General features: G+C 45.0%; 1 protein-coding gene across 1 annotated transcript in view; it reads right to left on the bottom strand.

Moving 5' to 3' along the window:
* The window catches only part of nrxn3a (neurexin 3a), a 1,856,693-nt gene that overhangs the window by 441,963 nt on the left and 1,393,769 nt on the right, over positions 1–20,961 (bottom strand). The window contains 1 exon segment of the mRNA XM_048600025.1: positions 4,597–4,640. Within this exon segment, the coding sequence (XP_048455982.1) occupies positions 4,597–4,640 (44 nt within the window).

The raw sequence follows: 20,961 nt of genomic DNA on the forward strand, positions 1-20,961 counted from the left end.
AAGGTGCAGGGCTGGATGAACACAGCAGGCCAAGCAGCATCATAGGACCAGAAAGGCTGACGTTTCGGGTGAAGGGTCTAGGCCCGAAACGTCAGCCTCTCTGCTCCTATGATGCTGCTTGGCCTGCTGTGTTCATCCAGCCCTGCACCTTGTTATAGTGGTATGGTGCCCATCCAGAGGTGCTGCCCCCTGTGGTGGATGTGAAACATCCCATGGCATGATTATGAAGAATAACAACGCTGGAGTTCTCTTTGGCATCTAGGCGAGTATTTCAAGGTAGTTACCACAATCCTATCGGACCATAGGGCTGCTCTCTCAGGAGAAAGAGACAGAGAAATGGTGGTGGTTTAACCTGAGGGTCACCACGCCTCAAGCAAAAGAAGAGGTTGAGAAGGTAGGACTTTGATGGTGACCTCAGCTGGTTTAGGAATTGAACCCATACTGTTGACATCATGCACCAGCCAACTGACCTACCAACCTCCCCTGGCCAGCATTGATTCTTCAATCAGCATCACAGAAAGTGATTGCATGAGATTTTAATCACAGTTGTAGGATCTTGCTGTGCACAAACTAGGTGCTGTGCTTTCTATATGACACCTGGAATTATAATTCACAAGTAGTTCATAAAGTATAGAACATCGGGATTGTAGAATCTCTACAACATGGAAAGAATCATTCGGCCCATTAAGTCTGCTCTGACACTTCCAAAAGTATCCCACCCAGATCCACCCAACCCCCCAGCCTAATCCCTGTAACCCGACATAGCATATGGCTAACCCACCGAGCTTGCAAATCCCTGGATACTATGGGCAATTTAACATGGCTAATCCACTAACCTGCACATCTTTGGACTGTGGGAGGAAACCGGAGCACCCGGAGGAAAAACCCACATAGACACGGGGAGAATGTCTATGTTTGCACAGTCACCTGAGGGTGGAATTGAATGCAGGTCTTTGGCACTGTGAGGCAGCAGTGCTAACCACTGAGCCACAGTGGTGCCACTGTGCCACCCATAATGCCATGAGGTCACGAAGGTTACGAGATAAATGCAGGTAATTTGTTCTTTGTTGGGAGGATAGACCTGGAAACTCCAGAAATTGAAAGTGAATCTTCAGTACATCTCTGTGAAACCTGGGACTACAATCATCTGAAGCACAAAACCATTTTATTTAGTAATTTTCATTGAGCACTTTTACCTATTAACTGGAAATAAGGAGAAGGCAGCAAAGTGGTGGTGGCGTTGGTGGGTTCAGACATGAAGTAGCCAATCAAGGAATGAGGAACCAATTCCCTTCCCCAATTGGTCACACGTTGCGATGGTAGATGTGTTGAGCAACCAATTGCAGGAGTCTTGGGGGTGGGGTAATTTGGTCAAGAAGAGCCTTTGTAAAAGAAGTATACCTCCTAGTACACTTCCAATCAGAACTAGCGACAACAGCAGATGTCTGTGAATAGATTCCTTACTGGCTAGTCTGGGAGGCAGGAAGAAAGGGGATTAAAAGCAAGACCAGTATTTACTGTGCAAGACAGGTTATAGTCCAGCAGGTTTATCTGAACTTGCATTCTTTTGGAGCGCTGCTCCTTCGTCAGGTCACCTGACGAAGGAGCAGCACTTTGAATGTTTGTGATTTCAAATAAACCAGTTGGACTATAACCTGATGACTTGTGACTTCTGACTTTGTCCACCCCAGTCCAGCACCGGCATCTCTACATCATAGTGTGCCAGGGTGTAAGACCAGAGCTTCACAATCTCGGAATAAGAGGTTGCATTGTGAAAATGGAGATGCAGAGGAATTTCGTTTTTCACAGGGTTGTGAATCTGTGGAATTCTTTGCCACAGAAGCTGGGTCATTAAGTATGCATAAGTTTAAGGCGAGAGGAAAAAATTTAAAAGGGACCTGAGGGGCAGCTTTTTTACACAGAGGGTGGTGCGTGTCTGGCTGCCAGACAAAGTGGCTGGTACAATTACAACATTTAAAAGGCATCTTGATGGGAATATGAATAGGAAGGGTTTAGAGGGATATGGGCCAAATGCTGGCAGATGGGACGAGATTTATCTGGGATATCTGGTCGGCATGGACGAGTTGGACTGAAGGATCTGTTTCCATGCTGCACATCTCTATGGCTGTAGTCAAGGATGAGATAGACAGATTTTTAATCAACAAAGGAATCAATGGTAATGGTGAATAGACAGGAGAGTGGAGTTGAAAATGATCAGATTAGTCATGATCTCATTGAATGGTGGGATAGACTTGATGGGCTGCATGGTCTATACGGGGAGGTGACGGCCTAGTGGTATTATCACTGGACTATTAATCCAGAGACCCAGATACTGTTCTGGGGACCTGGGTTTGAAACTCACCACGGCAGATGATGGAGTTTGAATACAATAAAATACCTGGAATTAAGAATCTAATGATGACCGTGAATCCATTGCCGATTGTCAGGAAAAACCCATCTGGGTCACCAATGTCCTTTAGGGAAGGCAACTGCCATCCTTACCTGGTCTGGCCTACATGTGACTCCAGACCCACAGCAATGTGGTTGACTCTCAACTGCCCTCTGGGGGTGGGGGGCATTTAGGGATGGGCAATAAATGCTGCCTGGCCAGCGGCACCCACATCCTGTGAAGGAACTGAAAAATGAATAAAAGGTAAGCCATTTAATACAGGGACAAGGAGGAGATTATTCACTCAGAGTGTGGTGAATCTTTGGAATTCTATACCCCAGAGGGTCTTGGAAGTTCAATTATTGAGTGTGTTCAAGATAGAGGTCGATACATTTCGAGATACCAATTTCATCGAGGGGTACTGGGAACAGTGTGGTAAAATGGTGTTGAGCTAGGTGATCTAGAATGACAGAATGGGCCAGATGGACTGAATAGCCTACTCCTGCTCCTCGGTTTCCAACTTGCCTTTGAGATGAAATGATGCTGTCCCTTTGTCTTCATTTTATACACAGACAAGTTCTGTTCCTCCACCTGCCTTTCGTGGCCCAGGAACATTTCCCTTTTAAGAGACTTTCGTTGCAGGCAACATCCCTTCAATCTGTAAGGTTCTAATTCTAATTGAGGCAGCCTAAGGTCAGGTTTTGTTCCCTCTCCCGACAGAAGTGCAACTCAAGTTTCTTCATCTGATAATCATGACCTTTGATTTCTCCATCCCAGCTCGAGTTTCCAGTCTCATTAATTCTTTCCATAATTTCGAGTGTTCAAAATTCACAGCTCTACCCTCTATCACTCAATCTTTTCTTCTTAATGAGAACATTAATGAACTTTTTGACCCTTCACTCTTGAACCAATGATCTCCGAATAGAAATTATTTATTCACATCTTTCTCTTCTTTGCAGAGCTGCAGTAGGACTATTTCTTTTTGTAGCGTTGGTGAACTTAGCTTCAAGTAACACTTCAAGTGTAACAAGACTAATGTCCCGTGGAGCATCAGTATGACTTCGTTGGCATAACTAAAGAGTCAAGGCCATTGTACATAACAATGATACCCAGGGCTATGAGACTGAGAGCCCTGTTAAATTTCAAGTCCAATGTAGAGATTTTTCAAACGATGATCCTGTCTACCTGCACTGAAGGGAAATGTTGTTGTCTTAAGAGCTCACAATGTAATTGTGAGAGGGCCTTGTCTTGCCCCACGTCTCGAAAGCTTTATAATCAATATATTTTCTTTTCATTCATTCACAGGATGAGGGCATCAATGGCCAGGCAGCATTTATTGCCCGTCCCTAATTGCCCAGAGGGCAGTTAAGCGTCAACCGCATTGCTGTGGGTCCAGAGTCACATATAGGCCAGACCAGGTAACAATAGCAGTTTCCTTCCTTAAAGGACATTAATATATGTAGATAGGACATACATAGATAGAGTGAATAGCCAAGGGCTTTTCCTCAGGGTAGGGGAGTCCAAAACTAGACGGCATATGTTTACGGTGAGATGGGCAAGATTTAAAAGGGACCTAAGGGGCAACTTTTTCACGCAGAGAGTGGTGCGTGTATGGAATGAGCTGGTGGTAGAGGCTGGTAAAATTACAATATTTAAAAGACATTTAGAAATGGATACATGGATAGGAAAGGCTTAAAGGGATATGGTCCAAACACAGGCAAACGGGACAGGTTCAATATAAGAAACCTGGTCAGCATGTACGAGAGGGGCTGAAGGGTCTGATTCATATCATGTATAAGCACCATCCTTTATGTGAAGTTACCTCTCAAGCTCCTATTAAATCTTTCCACTCTCACTTTAAACCTATGCCGTCTAGTTTTGGACTCCACTACCCGAGGGAAAGGAATAAAGAACAAAGAACAAAGAAAATTACAGCACAGGAACAGGCCCTTCGGTCCTCCAAGCTTGCGCCAATCCAGATCCTCTATCTAAACCTATCACTTATTTTCCAAGGATCTGTATCCATCTGCTCCCTGCCCATTCATGTATTTGTCTAGATACATCTTAAATGACGCTATCGTGCCCGCCTCTACCACCTCCGCTGGCAACGCGTTCCAGGCACCCACCACCCTCTGCGTAAAGAACTTTCCACGCATACCTCCCTTAAACTTTTCCCCTCTCACCTTGAAATCGTGACCTCTAGTAACTGAGTCCCCCACTCTGGGAAAAAGCTTCTTGCTATCCACCCTGTCTATACTTCTCATGATTTTGTAGACCTCAATCAGGTCCCCCCTCAACCTCCATCTTTCTAATGTAAATAATCCTAATCTGCTCAACCTCTCTTCATAGCTAGTGCCCTCTATACCAGGCAACATGCTGGTGAACCTCCTCTACACCCTCTCCAAAGCATCTACATCCTTTTGATAATGTGGCGACCAGAACTGTACACAGTATTCCAAATGTGGTCGAACCAAAGTCCAATACAACGGTAACATGACCTGCCAGCTCTTGTACTCAATACCCCGTCTGATGAATGAAAGCATGCCGCATGCCTTCTTGACCACTTTATCCACCTGCGTTGCCACCTTCAGGGTACAATGGACCTGAACACCCAGATCTCTCTGTGCATCAATTTTCCCCGGGGCTTTTCCATTTACCGTATAGTTCGCTCTTGAATTGGATTTTCCAAAATGCATCACCTCTCATTTGCCTGGATTGAACTCCATCTGCCATTTCTCCACCCAACTCTCCAATCTATCTATATTCTGCTGCATTCTCCGACAGTCCCTTTCGCTATCTGCTACTCCACTAACCTTAGTGTCATCTGCAAACTTGCTAATCAGACCATCTATACCTTCCTCCAGATCATTTATGTATATCATAAACAACAGTGGTCCCAACACAGATCCCTGTGGAACACCACTGGTCACAGTTCTCCATTTTGAGAAATTCCCTTCCACTACAACTCTCTGTCTCCTGTTGCCCAGCCAGTTCTCTATCCATCTATATAGTACACCCTGGACCCCATGCGACTTCACTTTCTCCATCAGCCTACCATGGAGAACCATATCAAATGCCTTACTGAAGTCCATGTATATGACATCTACAGCCCTTCCCTCATCTATCAACTTTGTCACTTCCTCAAAGAATTCTATCAAGTTGGTAAGACATGACCTTCCCTGCACAAAACCATGCTGCCTATCACTAATAAGCCCATTTTCTTCCAAATGTGAATAGATCCTATCCCTCAGTATCTTCTCCAGCAGCTTCCCCACCACTGATGTCAGGCTCACTGGTCTATAATTACCTGGATTATCCTTGCTACCCTTCTTAAACAAGGGGACAACATTAACAATTCTCCAGTCCTCCGGGACCTCACCCGTGCTCAACGATGCTACAAAGATATCTGTTAAGGCCCCAGCTATTTCCTCTCTCGCTTCCCTCAGTAACCTGGGATAGATCCCATCGGACCTAGGGACTTGTCCACCCTAATGCCTTTTAGAATACCCAACTCTTCCCCCCTCCTTATGCTGACTTGACCTAGAGTAATCAAACATCTATCCCTAACCTCAACATCCGTCATGTCCCCCTCCTCAGTGAATACCGACGCAAAGTACTCATTAGGAATCTCACTCATTTTCTCTGACACCTCGCATAACTTCCCTCCCTTGTCCTTGAATGGGCCAACCCTTTCTCTAGTTACCCTCTTGCTCCTTATGTACGAATAAAAGGCTTTGGGATTTTCCTTAACCCTGTTTGCTAAAGATGTTTCATGACCCCTTTTAGCCCTCTTAATTCCTCGTTTCAGATTGTTCCTACTTTCCCGATATTCTTCCAAAGCTCCATCTGTTTTCAGTTGCCTAGACCTTATGTATGCTTCCTTTTTCCTCTTTGCTCGTCTCACAATTTCATCTATCATCCATGGTTCCCTAATCTTGCCCTTTCTATCCCTCATTTTCACAGGGACATGTCTGTCTCTAATCAACCTCTCTTTAAAAGCCTCCCATATATCAAATGTGGATTTACCCTCAAACAGCTGCTCTCAATCCACATTTCCCAGCTCCTGCCGATTCCCCCAATTTAGCACTCTTCCTTTAGGACTACTCTCATCTTTGTCCATCAGTATTCTAAAACTTACGGAATTGTGAGCACTATTCCCAAAGTAATCCCTGACTGAAACTTCAACCACCTGGCTGGGCTCATTCCCCAACACCAGGTCCAGTATGGCCCCTTCCCGAGTTGGACTATTTACATACTGCTCTAGAAAACCCTCTAGATGCTCCTTACAAATTCTGCTCCATCTAAACCCCTAACACTAAGTGAATCCCAGTCAATGTTGGGAAAATTAAAATCTCCCATCACCACCACCCTGTTTCTCCTACATCTTTCCATAATCTGTCTACATATTTGTACCTCTATCTCACGCTCGCTGTTGGGAGGCCTGTAGTATAGCCCCAACATTGTTACCGCACCCTTCCTATTTCTGAGCTCTGCCCATATTGCCTCACTGCTCGAGTCCTCCATAGTGCCCTCCTTGGCTATTCTCCCTATCTATGCCCCACCCCACCCCCACCCCCAGCCTCCTCAATGGGTCAAATGGCCCAATTCCACTCCTATATTGGATGGTCTTATATCACCGGGCTGGGGAGGTTCATTGAGGGTGGAAGCGAGGAATGAAAGCTCCAGAATCAGCCAAGATAAAAATACAATCACACTTGCCTCTGCATCCTGCCAGCCCATGCCACAGAGCTGTGTCCAACCTCAGCCAGTGGAGATATTCCACCGAGTTTCCCCAAGTGACTGTAGGCCTGGCAGGGCAGGAAACTTTCCTGTGTTGCAGCTCCAGCTGCCTCGTATCACAATCGCTCCCTTTGTGGAAAAAAATCATTGTGACAGGAAACGATCAGCTCATGTTGTTCCTGCTTGCTTCCAGAAGGCTACCAGCTTGACAACCAAAAAGGGCCTTGCCTCACTGTTACCTCTGCCCATCGCAGACCGGACACATCAACACAGCCGAGCTGGTAAAAGGAAGACGTGTATTCTGCACTGACTCTCACACTTTCTGACAACCCAACTCTCTCACACAGTACACAACAGACCCTTCAGCCCATCGAGTCTGCACTACCCTAAATCTACATTAGTCCCACTTCCCTGCACTGAGCCCACAGCCCTTGAATGTTATGACATTTCATGCGCTTGTTCATGTACTTTTTAAAGGTTGTGAGGTTTCTTGCCTCAACTACCCTCCCAGGCAGTGCATTCCAGACACCTACCACCCTCTGAGTGAAAAGGAGTTTCCTTAAATCTCCTCCAAACCTCCTGCCTTTCATTTTAGAACTGTGTCCCCTTGTTATCGACCCTGCACAAAGGGGAACAGCTGATTTCTATCCAACTGTCTATGTCCATCATAATTGTATCAATCTCTCACCATTCTCTGCTCTAAAGCAAATAACCCAAGCCTATCCAGCCTCCCTTCATAGATAAACTGCTCCATCTCAGGCGACATCCTGGAGAATCTCCTCTGCACACTAAGAGGTGCTGTTGGCTGGTGGTATTATCGCTAGACTATTAACCTGGGGAACCAGGTAATGTTCTGGGGACCTGGGTTTGAATCCCTGTCATGGCAGATGGTGAAATTTGAATTCGATAACAATCTGGAGTTAAAAGTCTATTGATGACCCTGAATCTGTTGCTGACTGTCAAGGGCAAAATCCCATCTGGTTCACTAATATCCTTTAGAGAGGGAAGCTGCCATCCTTACCTGGTTTGGCCTATGAGGCATGGACTCAGTTAAAAGGAGTATAATTTGAGTACTTTTTAAAGATACTTTTTATTCTTATTCTGGACTTTGAGTAATGCGAGTACTTTTGAAAACTTTGTATTCATATTTGAGCAGCTATTAGATAGGCATATGGATGATAGTATAAGGTAGGGGTGGAGGTTAGATAGACCTTAGGTTTAGGGTAAAAGTTCGGCACAACATTGTGGGCCGAAGGGCCTGTACTGTGTTGTACTGTTCTATGTTCTATGTGTGACTCCAGCCTCACAGCCTCTCAATTGCCCTCTGGGTAATTAGGGATGGGTAATAAATGCTAGCCTAGCTGGTGATGCCCTCATCCTGTGAAAGAATTTTAAAGAACCTTCCTGTGCAATCACATCCTTTCTATCGTGTAGTCACCAGAACCTCCAGCTGTGGAGCCAAGTAGTATTTAGTAGCAGTTAAGTGGTATTTTTTTGTGGCTGTTGTGTTAGAAATAGAAAAGTTCATGTGCAGTAGCCCCCATAGGCATGAATGAGGTAAATAAATGGCTTACTTCGGTAATCTTTGACGAGAGATTAGCTAGCACGTGAGGGAGGCAATGGCCTAGTGGTATTATTGCTGGACTATTAATCCAGAGACCAGATAATGATCTGAAGACCTGGGTTCAAATCCTGCCACGGCAGATGGTGGAATTTGAATTCAATAAATATCTGGAATTAAGAATCTAATGATGAGCATGAATCCATTGTTGATTGTTGGGGAAAAATCCATCTGGTTCACTAATGCCCTTTAGGGAAGGAAACTGCCATCCTTACCTGGTCTGGCCTACATGTGAATCCAGACCCACAGCAATATGGTTGACTTGAAAAAAACTGCCTCTGGGCAATTTGGGATGGGCAATAAATGATGCTTGGTCAGCAACACCCTCATCCTGTGAATGAATAATCTCCTTACTCTTCCTCAAAATTGTCTTTGTGTGATCTACTTGGGAAGGCATTCTGGACTTCTGTTTAATGTCTTCTCCCAAAGGTAGCAGTACTAACAGTGCAGCACTCTCTCGGTATGGACTGGGGGGACCAGCAGTGATTCTTCAGTGGAACTCTCAGGTTAGAGACTAAAAACTTACCCATGTCATCACAGTCGATACCCACATTGCACCTCAGGACATTGTTTTTTTATTGTTTCGTCACGCTGTGCAACAGCCAAAAGCATCACTTTGTTATGCATTCGCTGACTGTTATTGGTGACTTAGTCTCAAACAGTTTTAGCCGAAGAATGGATTTACAATCATGGACTCTCCTTCTCCATCCCACCACACCTCCATCTAAATTATCATGCGGCACTGTATTCAGAACATAAACTTGTTGCTTGTAAAGAGTGCTTTATGAACGATGTAAATAGTTCTGTGATTATTGGCACAATGCTGCAGCTCGATTAAGTCCTCAAACAACCACCGAGTTACATGAGATTGACTCATGATCACTCTTGTGGCCTCCATTAAAGGTTGGGATCCACAGGGCCTGTTTTACCCAGCACTGCTTGGGAAAACTTCGAGGGGGTCTCACAAAAAGAAACCCTTGTCTCAAACAAGATGCACAAGAGCAATTGGGTGCAAACTGATGATGGTATAGTGGTCATGTAGTAATTCAGTTAAACCCAGGCGAATATTCTGAAGACCTGGGTTCAAATCCCACCACAGCAAGAACTTAAATTCAACTATCTCTGAACATTGTAACAACCCAAAATCTGCCGTGCTTATCTGGTCTGGCCGACACGTAACTCCAGGCCCACTGCAATGTGATTAACTCATCTGCTCTCCAAAATGACCTCTCCAGATGCACTGTGGAAGGCAATTAGGGATGGGCAACACTTGCTGGCCTGGACAGTGACACCCACATTAGAACATAAGAACTAGGAGCAGGAGTAGGCCATCTGGCCCCTCGAGGCTGCCCCGCCGTTTAATAAGATCATGGCTGATGTTTTTGAGACTCAGCTCCACTTACCCGCCCACTCACCATAACCCTTCAGTCCTTTACTGTTCAAAAATTTATCTAGCCTTGCCTTAAAAACATTCAGCGAGGTAGCTTCAACCGCTTCACTGGGCAGGGAATTCCACAGATTCACAACCCTTTGGGTGAAGAAGTTCCTCCTGACCTCAGTCCTACATCTGCTTCCCTTTATTTTGAGGCGATGCCCTCTAGATCTAGTTTCACCTGCTAGCGGAAACAACCTCCCTGCCTCCACCTTATCTATTCCCTTCATAATCTTATATGTTTCTATAAGATCTCCCCTCATTCTTCTGAATTCCAATGAGTATAATCCCAGTCTACTCAGTCTCTCTTCCTAATCCAACCCTCTCAACTCTGGAATCAACCGAGTGAATCTCCTCTGCACCCTCTCCAGTGCTAGTATATCTCTTCTCAAGTAAGGAGACCAAAACTGCACACAGTACTCCAAATGTGGCCTCACCAGGACCCTATACAGCTGCAGTATAGCCTCCCTGTTTTTAAACTCCATCCCATGAAAGAATAGCAAAATATATCTACCTTTCTGACATTATCAATGTCTCGCAAAGGATGGGAGCAGTCAGCTCAATCAATACATACAGCAGCCATATTCTCAAGCCTAATGGTTAACACCAAATTGTCCCCCCCATCACATGAGTCTCAACAAACCCTTTCACCCACCCCAGCGGTGCCAATTCTCCTAATTTCCCTTTGCCAATCTCATGCGATCCAATCAAACTGCCTCAAATTCACTCTGTAAAACTGCCCCAATCCATTGGGGAGATGTTTTCAGTCACTCTTAGATATAGGTATTCCTCCTGTAACATAATAGTTGCATTCCTGTGTGACCACATGCTATAGAAAACCGCGCTATAGAAGATCGCATTGGAAAATGGCCTTATAGGAAAATCGCTACAGAAAATCGCTGTATCTGTACAGTAGAAAGTTTGCATTAACCAAGCAGCGTCCACTATTCATCAAGCACGTTACAGCCAATTCACCTTAACGAAACATGCTTTATAGCAGAAATACCTGTACAAGGGACAAGTGGTCAGAGACTTGACAAGTCGGGAATTTGAGGATGAGGGATGCAATGGGCAACAACAAACAAAAAACACATTTTGAAGCCTGGCAAGATTTTTTTTTTCAATGAAAAGATGGTAGCAGTGTTGAACAGATAAACAACCAAAGAAAGAAAAAGGGAGACAGCTTCAAAGAGAGGTGAAACCATGTGCCATGAGGCTTTCCCTCATTAGTTTCCATCAGGAAAAACAGCGAGGGAACAAAAATTGTGCCTCTTCCAGGTAGAGTCCACGGGCACTGTTTCACACATGGATTTATTGAGCAGTACATGAAGTGGACTCTGGCCACTGTTGCTATGCTAACACCAAGGAGAAACTCAATGAAGAAAATGAGAATTGGTATACTGTAAACTGCAGTCACTTTGTCACCATCTAAAAAATACCAAGAATGATATGTGCTGTCAGTGAGAGTGACATAGATTACAAACATTGGAAGATGCAAGTCTGAAAATCACAGCTAGTGATATACGCAGATGCTTAAAGCGTAATATATATATTTATATTTGGACAGGAGAAAATCATTAATCCATCAAGCCTTCCCTTCCAAAATTTCCACCTGGTTTCACACTGTCATTCTAGATCTAAGAGCCCTCAATGCTGTTTACATGCAGAAATGTTTTTAAATTCTCTTTTGAAACCTGCTCCATTTTCTATTCTATCGGTATTCTATTTCATATTGCTATCCGTTTCTTTGAAAATATCTTGCCAACCTTCATTATCTTTTTTTCTTTGAATTCTGTACCGAACATGAACGAAAATATCTGCTCTGCCCCTAATTTCTTCACACTCCTGGACACACTGCAGTCTGAAGCACACAGTGTGAACTGGACTGGCCATATAAATGCAGTAACTGCAACAGCAGGTCAGAGGCTAGGAATACCGCGGTGAGTAACTCGCATCCTGAGTCCTCAAAGCCTGACCACCATCTACAAGGCACAAGTCAGAAGTGTGATGGAATACTCCCCACTTGCCTGGATGAGTGCAGCCCCAACAACACTCAAGAAGCTTGACACCATCCAGGACAAAACAGCCCGCTTGATTGGCACCACATCCACAAGTATCCACTCCCTCCACCACCACCGCTCAGTAGCAGCAGTGTATACTATCCACAAGATGCACTGTAGAAATTCACCAATGATCCTTAGACAGCACCTTCCAAACCCACAACCACTTCTATCTAGAAGGACAAGGGCAGCAGATACATGGGAACACCGCCCCCTCCAAATTCCCCTTCAAGCCACTCAACATCCTGACTTGGAAATTTATGGCCATTCCTTTATTGTCACTGGGTCAAAATCCTGGAATTCCCTCCCTAAGGGCATTGTGGGTCTATCTATTCCAAATGGACTGCAGCGGTTCAAGAAGGCAGCGCACCACCACCCCATCGAGAGCAGCTAGGGGTTGGCCAATAAATGCTGGCCCAGCCAGCAAAGGCCATATCCCCTGAGTGAAGAAAAAAAAATGTTTCTGTGATGTAACCCTGTCCATCTCTTTGAAAGAAGGTCAAGTGTCATGGTGGACAAACTAGGTTCAGAATCCTACCTATGATGTTCAGGAAACCAGTCTCCTTGCATTCCCTCTTAAAAAATGCTATATTCTTTCTGCAAACATAGAGACAAAAATTCAGCATAGTACTCCAGCTGCAATCTAAACAAGGTGAGGTCCAAATTTATGATCACCTCCTGAAACACCTAATTATACATAGAATCCCTACAGTGTGGAAACAGGCCCTTTGGCCCAACAAGTCCACACCCACCCTCAGAACATCCCACCCAGCCCCATCCCCCTATAACCCTATAACCCTATAACCCTATAACCCTATAACCCACCTGATCTACATATCCCTGAACATTACTGGCAACTTAGCATGGCCAATCCACCTGCCCTGCACATCTTTGGACTGTGGGAGGAAACTGGAGCACCTAGAGGAAACCCATGCAGACATGGGGAGAATGAGCAAACTCCACACAGATGGTTGTTTGAGGGTGGAATTGAACCTGGGTCTCTGGTGCTGTGAGGCAACAGTGCTAACCACTGAGCCACCATGCTACCCCCATGCAACATTAATTGCTTTCTGAGCTAACTACAAGCACCAGACTAACCGTATTAATAGGTTGTCCACCCAAACTAAGAGATCTCTTTCATCCACCAGAAATATTGCTCGTTAATTATATTCTGTGAGAGGGATAAATTGTTAGAACACCAGGGCTAATACCCCTGCCTGTCTTCAAAATAGTGACATGGTCCCTTCCTATAAATCCGAGCGTGCTGATGTGGCCTCAGTCTCATGTCACACCTGAAAGATAGCCACCACACCTCAAGCTGGCACCAGGTCACAGTCTACAGATCACAGCAGTGGTACTAGCCTCCGAGAATATACCAGAGACATGGACGACGTACAGCAGACACCTCAAATTATCACCTGCAGTCTACCTCTTAAAATCTTTCAAATCCACAGGGAGGAGAGACACTCCTCTCCCAGGCCCACATCTCTCTAGCATTGAGGCACTGGTCAATGACCTGCATTTGGTTGACCACATTTGCCTGCCTGCCTGACACAAGACTTGCAGGGCTGGCGCTCTCCTCTGAGCTTTGTCATGGCAACAGCTTCCCAGGAGGGCAGGTGAAACACTTCGAGGATGTCCCTCAAGGACTTCCATGAAAAAATGCAATATCCCCAACCAACACAAACAGGAGAAAAAGCATCCATGAAGGTGCCAATGATCTTCAGTATCTCCATCGGTCCAGGTGAAGGCTAAGTGCAAACAGTGAGTGAAAACATCCCACCTGTCTCCTTCCCTGGGGGCTGCTAACCCAGCTACAGACTGTTCATTCAACTCAGGACCCACAACTCCAAAGTGGAAGAGAGCCACACTCAGTCCCAAGAATGATGAAAGCTCAGAGATAATGAAGCATTCGCTCAGTACTATACTAACAGCATTGCTATTTGCATTCATAGAATGGGACTTAAAGCAAGAAATTTCTGGCTCTCAGACAAGAATATTACGCATTAACCACAGCATCTACCTGTCCTTTTACAATCATAGAATCCCTACAGTGTGGAAACAGGCCACTGGGCCCACCATGTCCACACCAATCCTCCAAGATGCATCCCACCCCACCCTTATAACACTGCATTTCCTATGGCTTACTCACTGAGCCTGCACATCCCCAGACCTTGTGGGTGGCACGGTGGCTCACTGGTTAGCACTGCTGCCTCACAGTGGCAGGGGCCCAGGTTTGATTCTGCCCTTGGGTTTCCTTCAGGTGCTCTGGTTTCCTCCCACAGTCTAAAGATGTGGGTTAGCCATGGGAAATGCAAGCTTACAGTTGGGGGGGGCGGTCCTGAGTGGGATGCTCGGTGGGCCAAATAGTCTGTAGAGGTTCTGTGATAGGCAATATGGTGGGGCCAATTCACCTAATCTGCACATCGTTGGGTTGTGGAAGAAAACCCACATTAACACAATGTGCAAACTCTACACAATCAGGCACCTAAGGCTGGAGTCAAACCTGGGTCCCTGCTACTGTGAGGCAGCAACACTAACCACTGAGCCACCATGTCACCTGCTTGATAACAGTCATGTGAAGCATTTTGGGGACCTGATTTAAAAGGTGTTACCATAATGCAAGCTGCGATATTTGAATCAATATTCATGGACAGTCTACAAGATGCATATTTAGACTATAGCATAATGGTGCTCCATTCACTCACGGGTCTTCCTACCATCAGTATTTGTTGTCCATTTTATTGAATTGTTTCCTCTGCCCCTTCAATAATTTCTCCCACCACCCCCGCAAATTAAAGCTGAATATTTGGCGAGGTGCAAGAATGCAAGTCTTGATGTTCATGAAGTCAAAGCCATCAATTGACCAGGGGCTTGCAATCTTTCAGTGAATGATAAAAGGCAACATTTGCTGCATCAAGATAGGACAAGGTGACAGGCATGAGGCAATAATGTGAGAAATGGCCCATTAGAAGGGAGTAATGCTTGACAACATTACCTTCTGATATCACATACTTTAAGACGGCCAGCTTTTCCCACTGTAGATCAGTTCACACTGAAAGCTGTACTCCAGCGTGAGACTGTTTTGTCGCCAAAGACACTGGAGACACAGTATTAGCCCAAGGGGCCAATAATACACTCCACTGATAAAAGGTATACAAAATTGGTGACACGAATGCAATCAAACTGAAAACTTTCCTTTGATGTTAGCAACCATTTAACCTGTTTCCTTTTTTCTGAAGAAGGGCATTGGTTCCCTCACCACCATATGGTTGCACAGGAAATGGCTATTTGCCACGTTACCGTTCTCAGTGTCATTCATTCAGTCATTGGCAGGTCCCTCACAGACAATGATGACTCTCTTGCACTGTCAGGCTGAGTCCATAGGTGGCTGTGCAGTCCGCAGGCTCTGTTACACGTGGGGCAGAAGGTGGTCGCAGGAAGGGGTGTGTGTTGGTGTGGCTCCTTTCTCTGTTTTCACTTTTTTGGCAAGTCTCGAGCTGAACGTAGATCATAGAACATAGAACAGTACAGCACAGTACAGGCCCTTTGGCCCACAATGTTGTGCCGACCTGTTATCCTACTAAGATCAATCTACCCTGCATACCCTACATTTTACTATCCTCCATGTGCCTATACAAGAGTCGCTTAAAAGTCTCTAAAGTATCTGACGCCACTACCACTGCCGGCAGCGCATTCCACACGCCCACCACTCTCTGTGTGAAGAACCTACCTCTGACATCTCCCCTATACCTTCCTGCAGTCACCTTAAAATTATGCCCCCTCGTAATAGTCATTTCCGCCCTGGGAAAAAGCCTCTGACTATCCACTCTATTTATGCGTCTCATCATCTTGTAAACCTCTATCAAGTCACCTCTCATCCGGCTTCGCTCCAATGAAGAAAGCCCTAGCTCCCTCAACCTTTCCTCATCAGACTCATCAGTCCACGCAGCATCCTGGTATGTCTATGCCTCGATGCCTTCCCAGATGCTCCTCCTCCACTTTGGACGGTCTTGGGCCAGGGATTCTCAGGTCTCTGTGGGAATGCAGCACTTCACCAGTGAGGCCTTGTGGGTATCACTGAAGTGTTTCGTCTGTCCACCTGGGCCTCGCCTACCGTTTTGAAGCAGGGTGTAGAGCAGCTGCTTGGGGAGCCTCGTATTGGTCATGTGGACGAGGTGCCCAGCCCAACACAGCCAATCATGTGTAACAACTGGGGGAGGTGGTGAATGTCGCCAGGCTAATAACGCAGTCAAATCAGCCTAACATTTTGGAGACACACGCTCTGATCCTGTGATGGCCAATAGCGAAATCTGAATTCAATGAAAATCTGGAATAAATAGCAGTGAAAACGCTGTCGATCGTTCAGAAAGCCACCCTTCTGGTTCACTTTGGGAAGCGGAGGAGAACCACATTTGCCTGGTTACTCAGTCTGGCCTACTGCAGACCTAAATTAATGGTGATTTACTCTTAAGTGCACTCTGGGCAATTAAGGATAGACAGTAAATTCTAACCTAGCCAGCAATACCCATATCCCATGGACAAATTAAAAATAATTCATCTGCTTCTGTGGTTAACTCTCTGCAGTTCTCTGACTGAGGCACAATCAGTCTAGAGTCTGGATTTGAAGAGAGACAAATAAATGATGTGGAGATTTGGGTTTAGATTTTCTTACTGTCACGTGTACTCGAGTGAAAACGTGTACAAAGTTGCGATTCTCCAGTGCCATCTTAGTATGCAAAAGACAGGATTTACACAACATGGTGGAGTGGTTTGGGAATTGCTAATGGATATGAAAGGAATGCAACAGGTCTTTCCCCTTCATTTATGATAAGGTAAAGTGCAGGTAAAACTGACACTCTGCTGAAATCAGCTCTGATTTCCCAAGCAGTTCCATGCAGAGGGAAAACCTGCTCCTATGATGCTGCTTGGCCTGCTGTGTTCATCCAGCTCTACACCTTGTTGTCTCAGATTCTCCAGCATCTGCAGTTCCTACTATCTCTGATACTCGAGGAGAAAGCTACTTGAAGTAGTGTACACCTCAATCCAGGTTCACCTTCCTCAGCCAAGAGGTACAGAAGGAAACAGACACTGAAATTTTCCGATCCTCTTCCTGCGGTGTTCAATTATTCTGTGTTCGATTATATGATTCCAGTGACTGATCCATTCTTGGTGTGCTTGATTGGTTAAGACTCGATGTTAACTCAGAACCAAAACAAACAGAAGCTGAATCAAGCTCGGCATGGGTATAGATATTTTGTGATGCAGCCATACATTAAAGCATCATAGTTAAATTAGTCTTAGAAATTAGAAACAACATAGAAATTAGTGTCACTGAGCTGATATAAAATACACAACAAACCAAGGAAACACAACATGCCTAGTTCAGTCATCCTTTAAGCCTGTGCCACTACTGCTGAGTAAATATGATCTAACTTTACACAGCTTTGTCTCATATCCTTTAATATCTTTGGTTAAGAAACATTTATCAGTCTCAGATCCAGCACTAATTATAATGTGTAAGATTCAGTTCCAAACTTCTACTGCCTTTGGTATGTTAAAATGTCTCCTCTCTTCATTCCTGAAGACTCCATAGAAGAACTGGCGGTGGCACAGTCGCTTGGTGGTTAGCACTGCTGCCTCACAGCACCAGGGACCCTGTTTGATTCTAGCTTCTGGTGGCCATCTGTGTGGAGTTTGCACATTCACCCCGTGTCTGCGTGGGTTTCCTCCCACAGTCTAAAGATGTGCAGGCTAGGTGGATCTGTCATGCTAAATGGCCCACAGTGTCCATGGATTTGCAGGCCCGGTAGGTTAACTGCGGTGAATGTGGGGTTATGGGGATAGAGGGTAGAGGGTAGGATGTTCTTTGGAAGGTCAATGTAGACTCGATGGGCTGAATGGCATCCAACTATACTGTGAGGATTCTAATTCTCTTTCCAGAGGAAATAATTTCCCTCTATCTACCTTGTTGTGTGTCATATTTTTAAAATGAAAGCTCAGGCAATGGAGATGGACACTGTGAGGTGTAAACATCTGAAGTTGCTGGTGGAATGTCTGTGGAATCACATGAATGGTATCTCACCCTAATCCTCCCTGTTATTTTTAAGAACATACTTACTGTCTATAAAACAAAGCAGGGCTCCCACTGAACAATGCAAATACCGTATGAAGGAAGATGGTGGTGTCACTGTATTGTTACCAGGCTAGTAATCTGCAGGGATGAGGCTAATCCTTGGGGGAACTAGGGATCCCCCTAAACTAAGCCATTCCAAAGTTCTGCATACCCTGACTGTGTGCCGTTGCATTGATTTCCAATTCCGAGAGCTGCTGCTGTGGCAGATCTCAGAGGCTTGCACACTAAAAAAAAGTATCAGAGGGATTATTGCTGGGGACATGGGTTCAAATCCCACCATGGTTGCTGGTGGAATTTAAATTAAATGAATACATCTGAAATACAAAGCTAATCCTCAATCATTTCAATACCCATCTGGTTGACTGATGTCCTTAAAGGAAGGAAATCTGCTGTCTTTACCCGGTCTGGCCTACATGGACTCCAGACCCACAAGCATGTGCCTGACTCTCAAAAGGCCTTGCAAGCTACTCAGTTCAAAGGCAATTAAGGATGGCTACCCAGTACTGACCTTGCGAGTGATGTTCACAGCCCATGGAAGAATGGTTTGCACGCCAATCAATGTCCCTGGTCCACAATGATTTAAACAATCAAGTCTCAGTCCTGGACATAAGAACTGGGTGCAATCGTAGGCCATTCAGCCCATCGAGCCTGCTCTGCCACTTAATGCGTTCATGGCTGATCTCTTCTCCGACTCAACTCCACTTCCCTGCCCGCTCTCCATAACCCTTTCACCCCTTACTGCTTAAAAATCTGTCTGTCCCCTCCTTAAATTTACTCAATGTTCCAGCATCCACTGCAGTCTGGGGCAGTGAATTCCACAGATCCATGGCCCTTTGACAGAAGTAATTATTCCGTAATTCTGTTTTAAATCTGCTAACTCCTTATCCTAAAACTATCACCCTCTTGCACTATATGCTCTATGTCTGAAGGCTGTAAATTATAGTTACTGAGATTTTTAAAACACTGAATGTTACTTTCTCTTCTTCCTTTCTCTTTCTCCCTCTTCTGCTTCTTTCTTTTAATTCGGTCTCAATTTCCCTCTCTCTTTCTAACCCGATCCACCCTGTTTCCCTTTCAGCTGTCTCTCTGTTCTGCTCACAATCCTTAAATCCCATTGAGATCAACTGTTGATCTTACTGTCTACAAAGGTCTTACTGCCCTCAGCTCACACGCCCCAGGAGGTTACATGACAAATTATATTTTAGCTGAAGAGTGCAGGAAACAGTCAAGTGGTTTATGCCAGGAGATCCTTCAATCTAGCAAGATGCAGCTGAATAATATGTAGAACACATGTCTGTTCTAAGGATTGAAAATGACTAAACGCTGCTGAATATACTAGGCTCCTCTCATCCCATCAGATACCTGGATATGATCTGACAAAGCCATTACAGAGCCTTGTTGTTGCTGCATTCAGTTGGATCGTTGTTATTCCTGAGCAAAAAGGCATATCTGAGTCTTACGTGTACTTCTGTATTCATCTCAGCGATTCAAATCTTGGAAGGAAGCTCTTTTCAGCTGGCTCTGACAAAAGCAGGGGTGATTTCACCATTTTTCCAAATGAGCACTCAACATTAATGAGCTCTTGTAGCTTGCTGCATAGGTCAGTTCCTTACACCTTCAACTATATATTGACGCCTTGCTATTTCACGATGTGAACTTCATTGCAAGTAGAAATATGGAAATTACACAGCCAGCACATTCAGGATATTTAGGAGAATATTTGAAGAAAATCTAAAACTCCTGGATGGATCACAGCCTGTTATTTTTACTTCCTACCATTTTTTCTTTCACAAGAGATGCACCAAATTGCTTCCTGAATTCAGTCCTGCTGCTTGATCTGTGAATCGACATCACCGAGAGAGTCTGAAAATGATCATGTTGCTGTTTGCGTGTAAATTGCCTGCCATGTTTTCTACGTTGCAACAGTGACTGTACTTCAGAAGTCCTTCATTAGCTTTACAACATTCTGGGATGTTATGAAAGTCTTTCTTTGTCCTCTCTTTCTGGTCAAAAGCTTCCACAAGGTCCTATTTCGTGAACGGGTATCTTTGTCTTAGCTTCCTAATTCCTGACTTCTTCATACCAACAACTCCCTCCCCACCCACCAAGTCAGTGTCGAAACCCTTTGCCCTACTAAACCACCCGTAGGATCACAGAACTGTTCCAGCACAGAAGGCCATTTGACTCTGGGCTTGGTGTCCCGAGGTTCAATTCACACACTGCTCCTTCCTCATATCCTGCACATTGCTCCTCTTCAGTTGTTTAGAGTATTTACAAAATGTAGAAAAAAATGTACCTTAGAGAAGGAGGCCACTTTGGCATTAATCGGTGCAAGCCAAAAAGCAAGTGAAGGGTCCCGACCTGAAACATCAGCTTTCCTGCTCCACTGATGCTACCTGGCCTGCTGTGTTCCTCCAGCTCCACACTGTGTGGTATCTCAGACTCCAGCAACTGCAGTTCCTACTATCTCCGAGTGAGTTATAACCCCACTGCGAAGCCTCTTCTAGGGATGCATTTCTGAAGAAGGGTCCTGACCCGAAACGTCAGCTTTCCTGCTCCTCTGATGCTACCTGGCCTGCTGTG

Source organism: Rhincodon typus, chromosome 8 (assembly GCF_021869965.1).
Source record: "Rhincodon typus isolate 14 chromosome 8, sRhiTyp1.1, whole genome shotgun sequence".
NCBI classification, from domain to species: Eukaryota; Metazoa; Chordata; class Chondrichthyes; order Orectolobiformes; family Rhincodontidae; genus Rhincodon; species Rhincodon typus.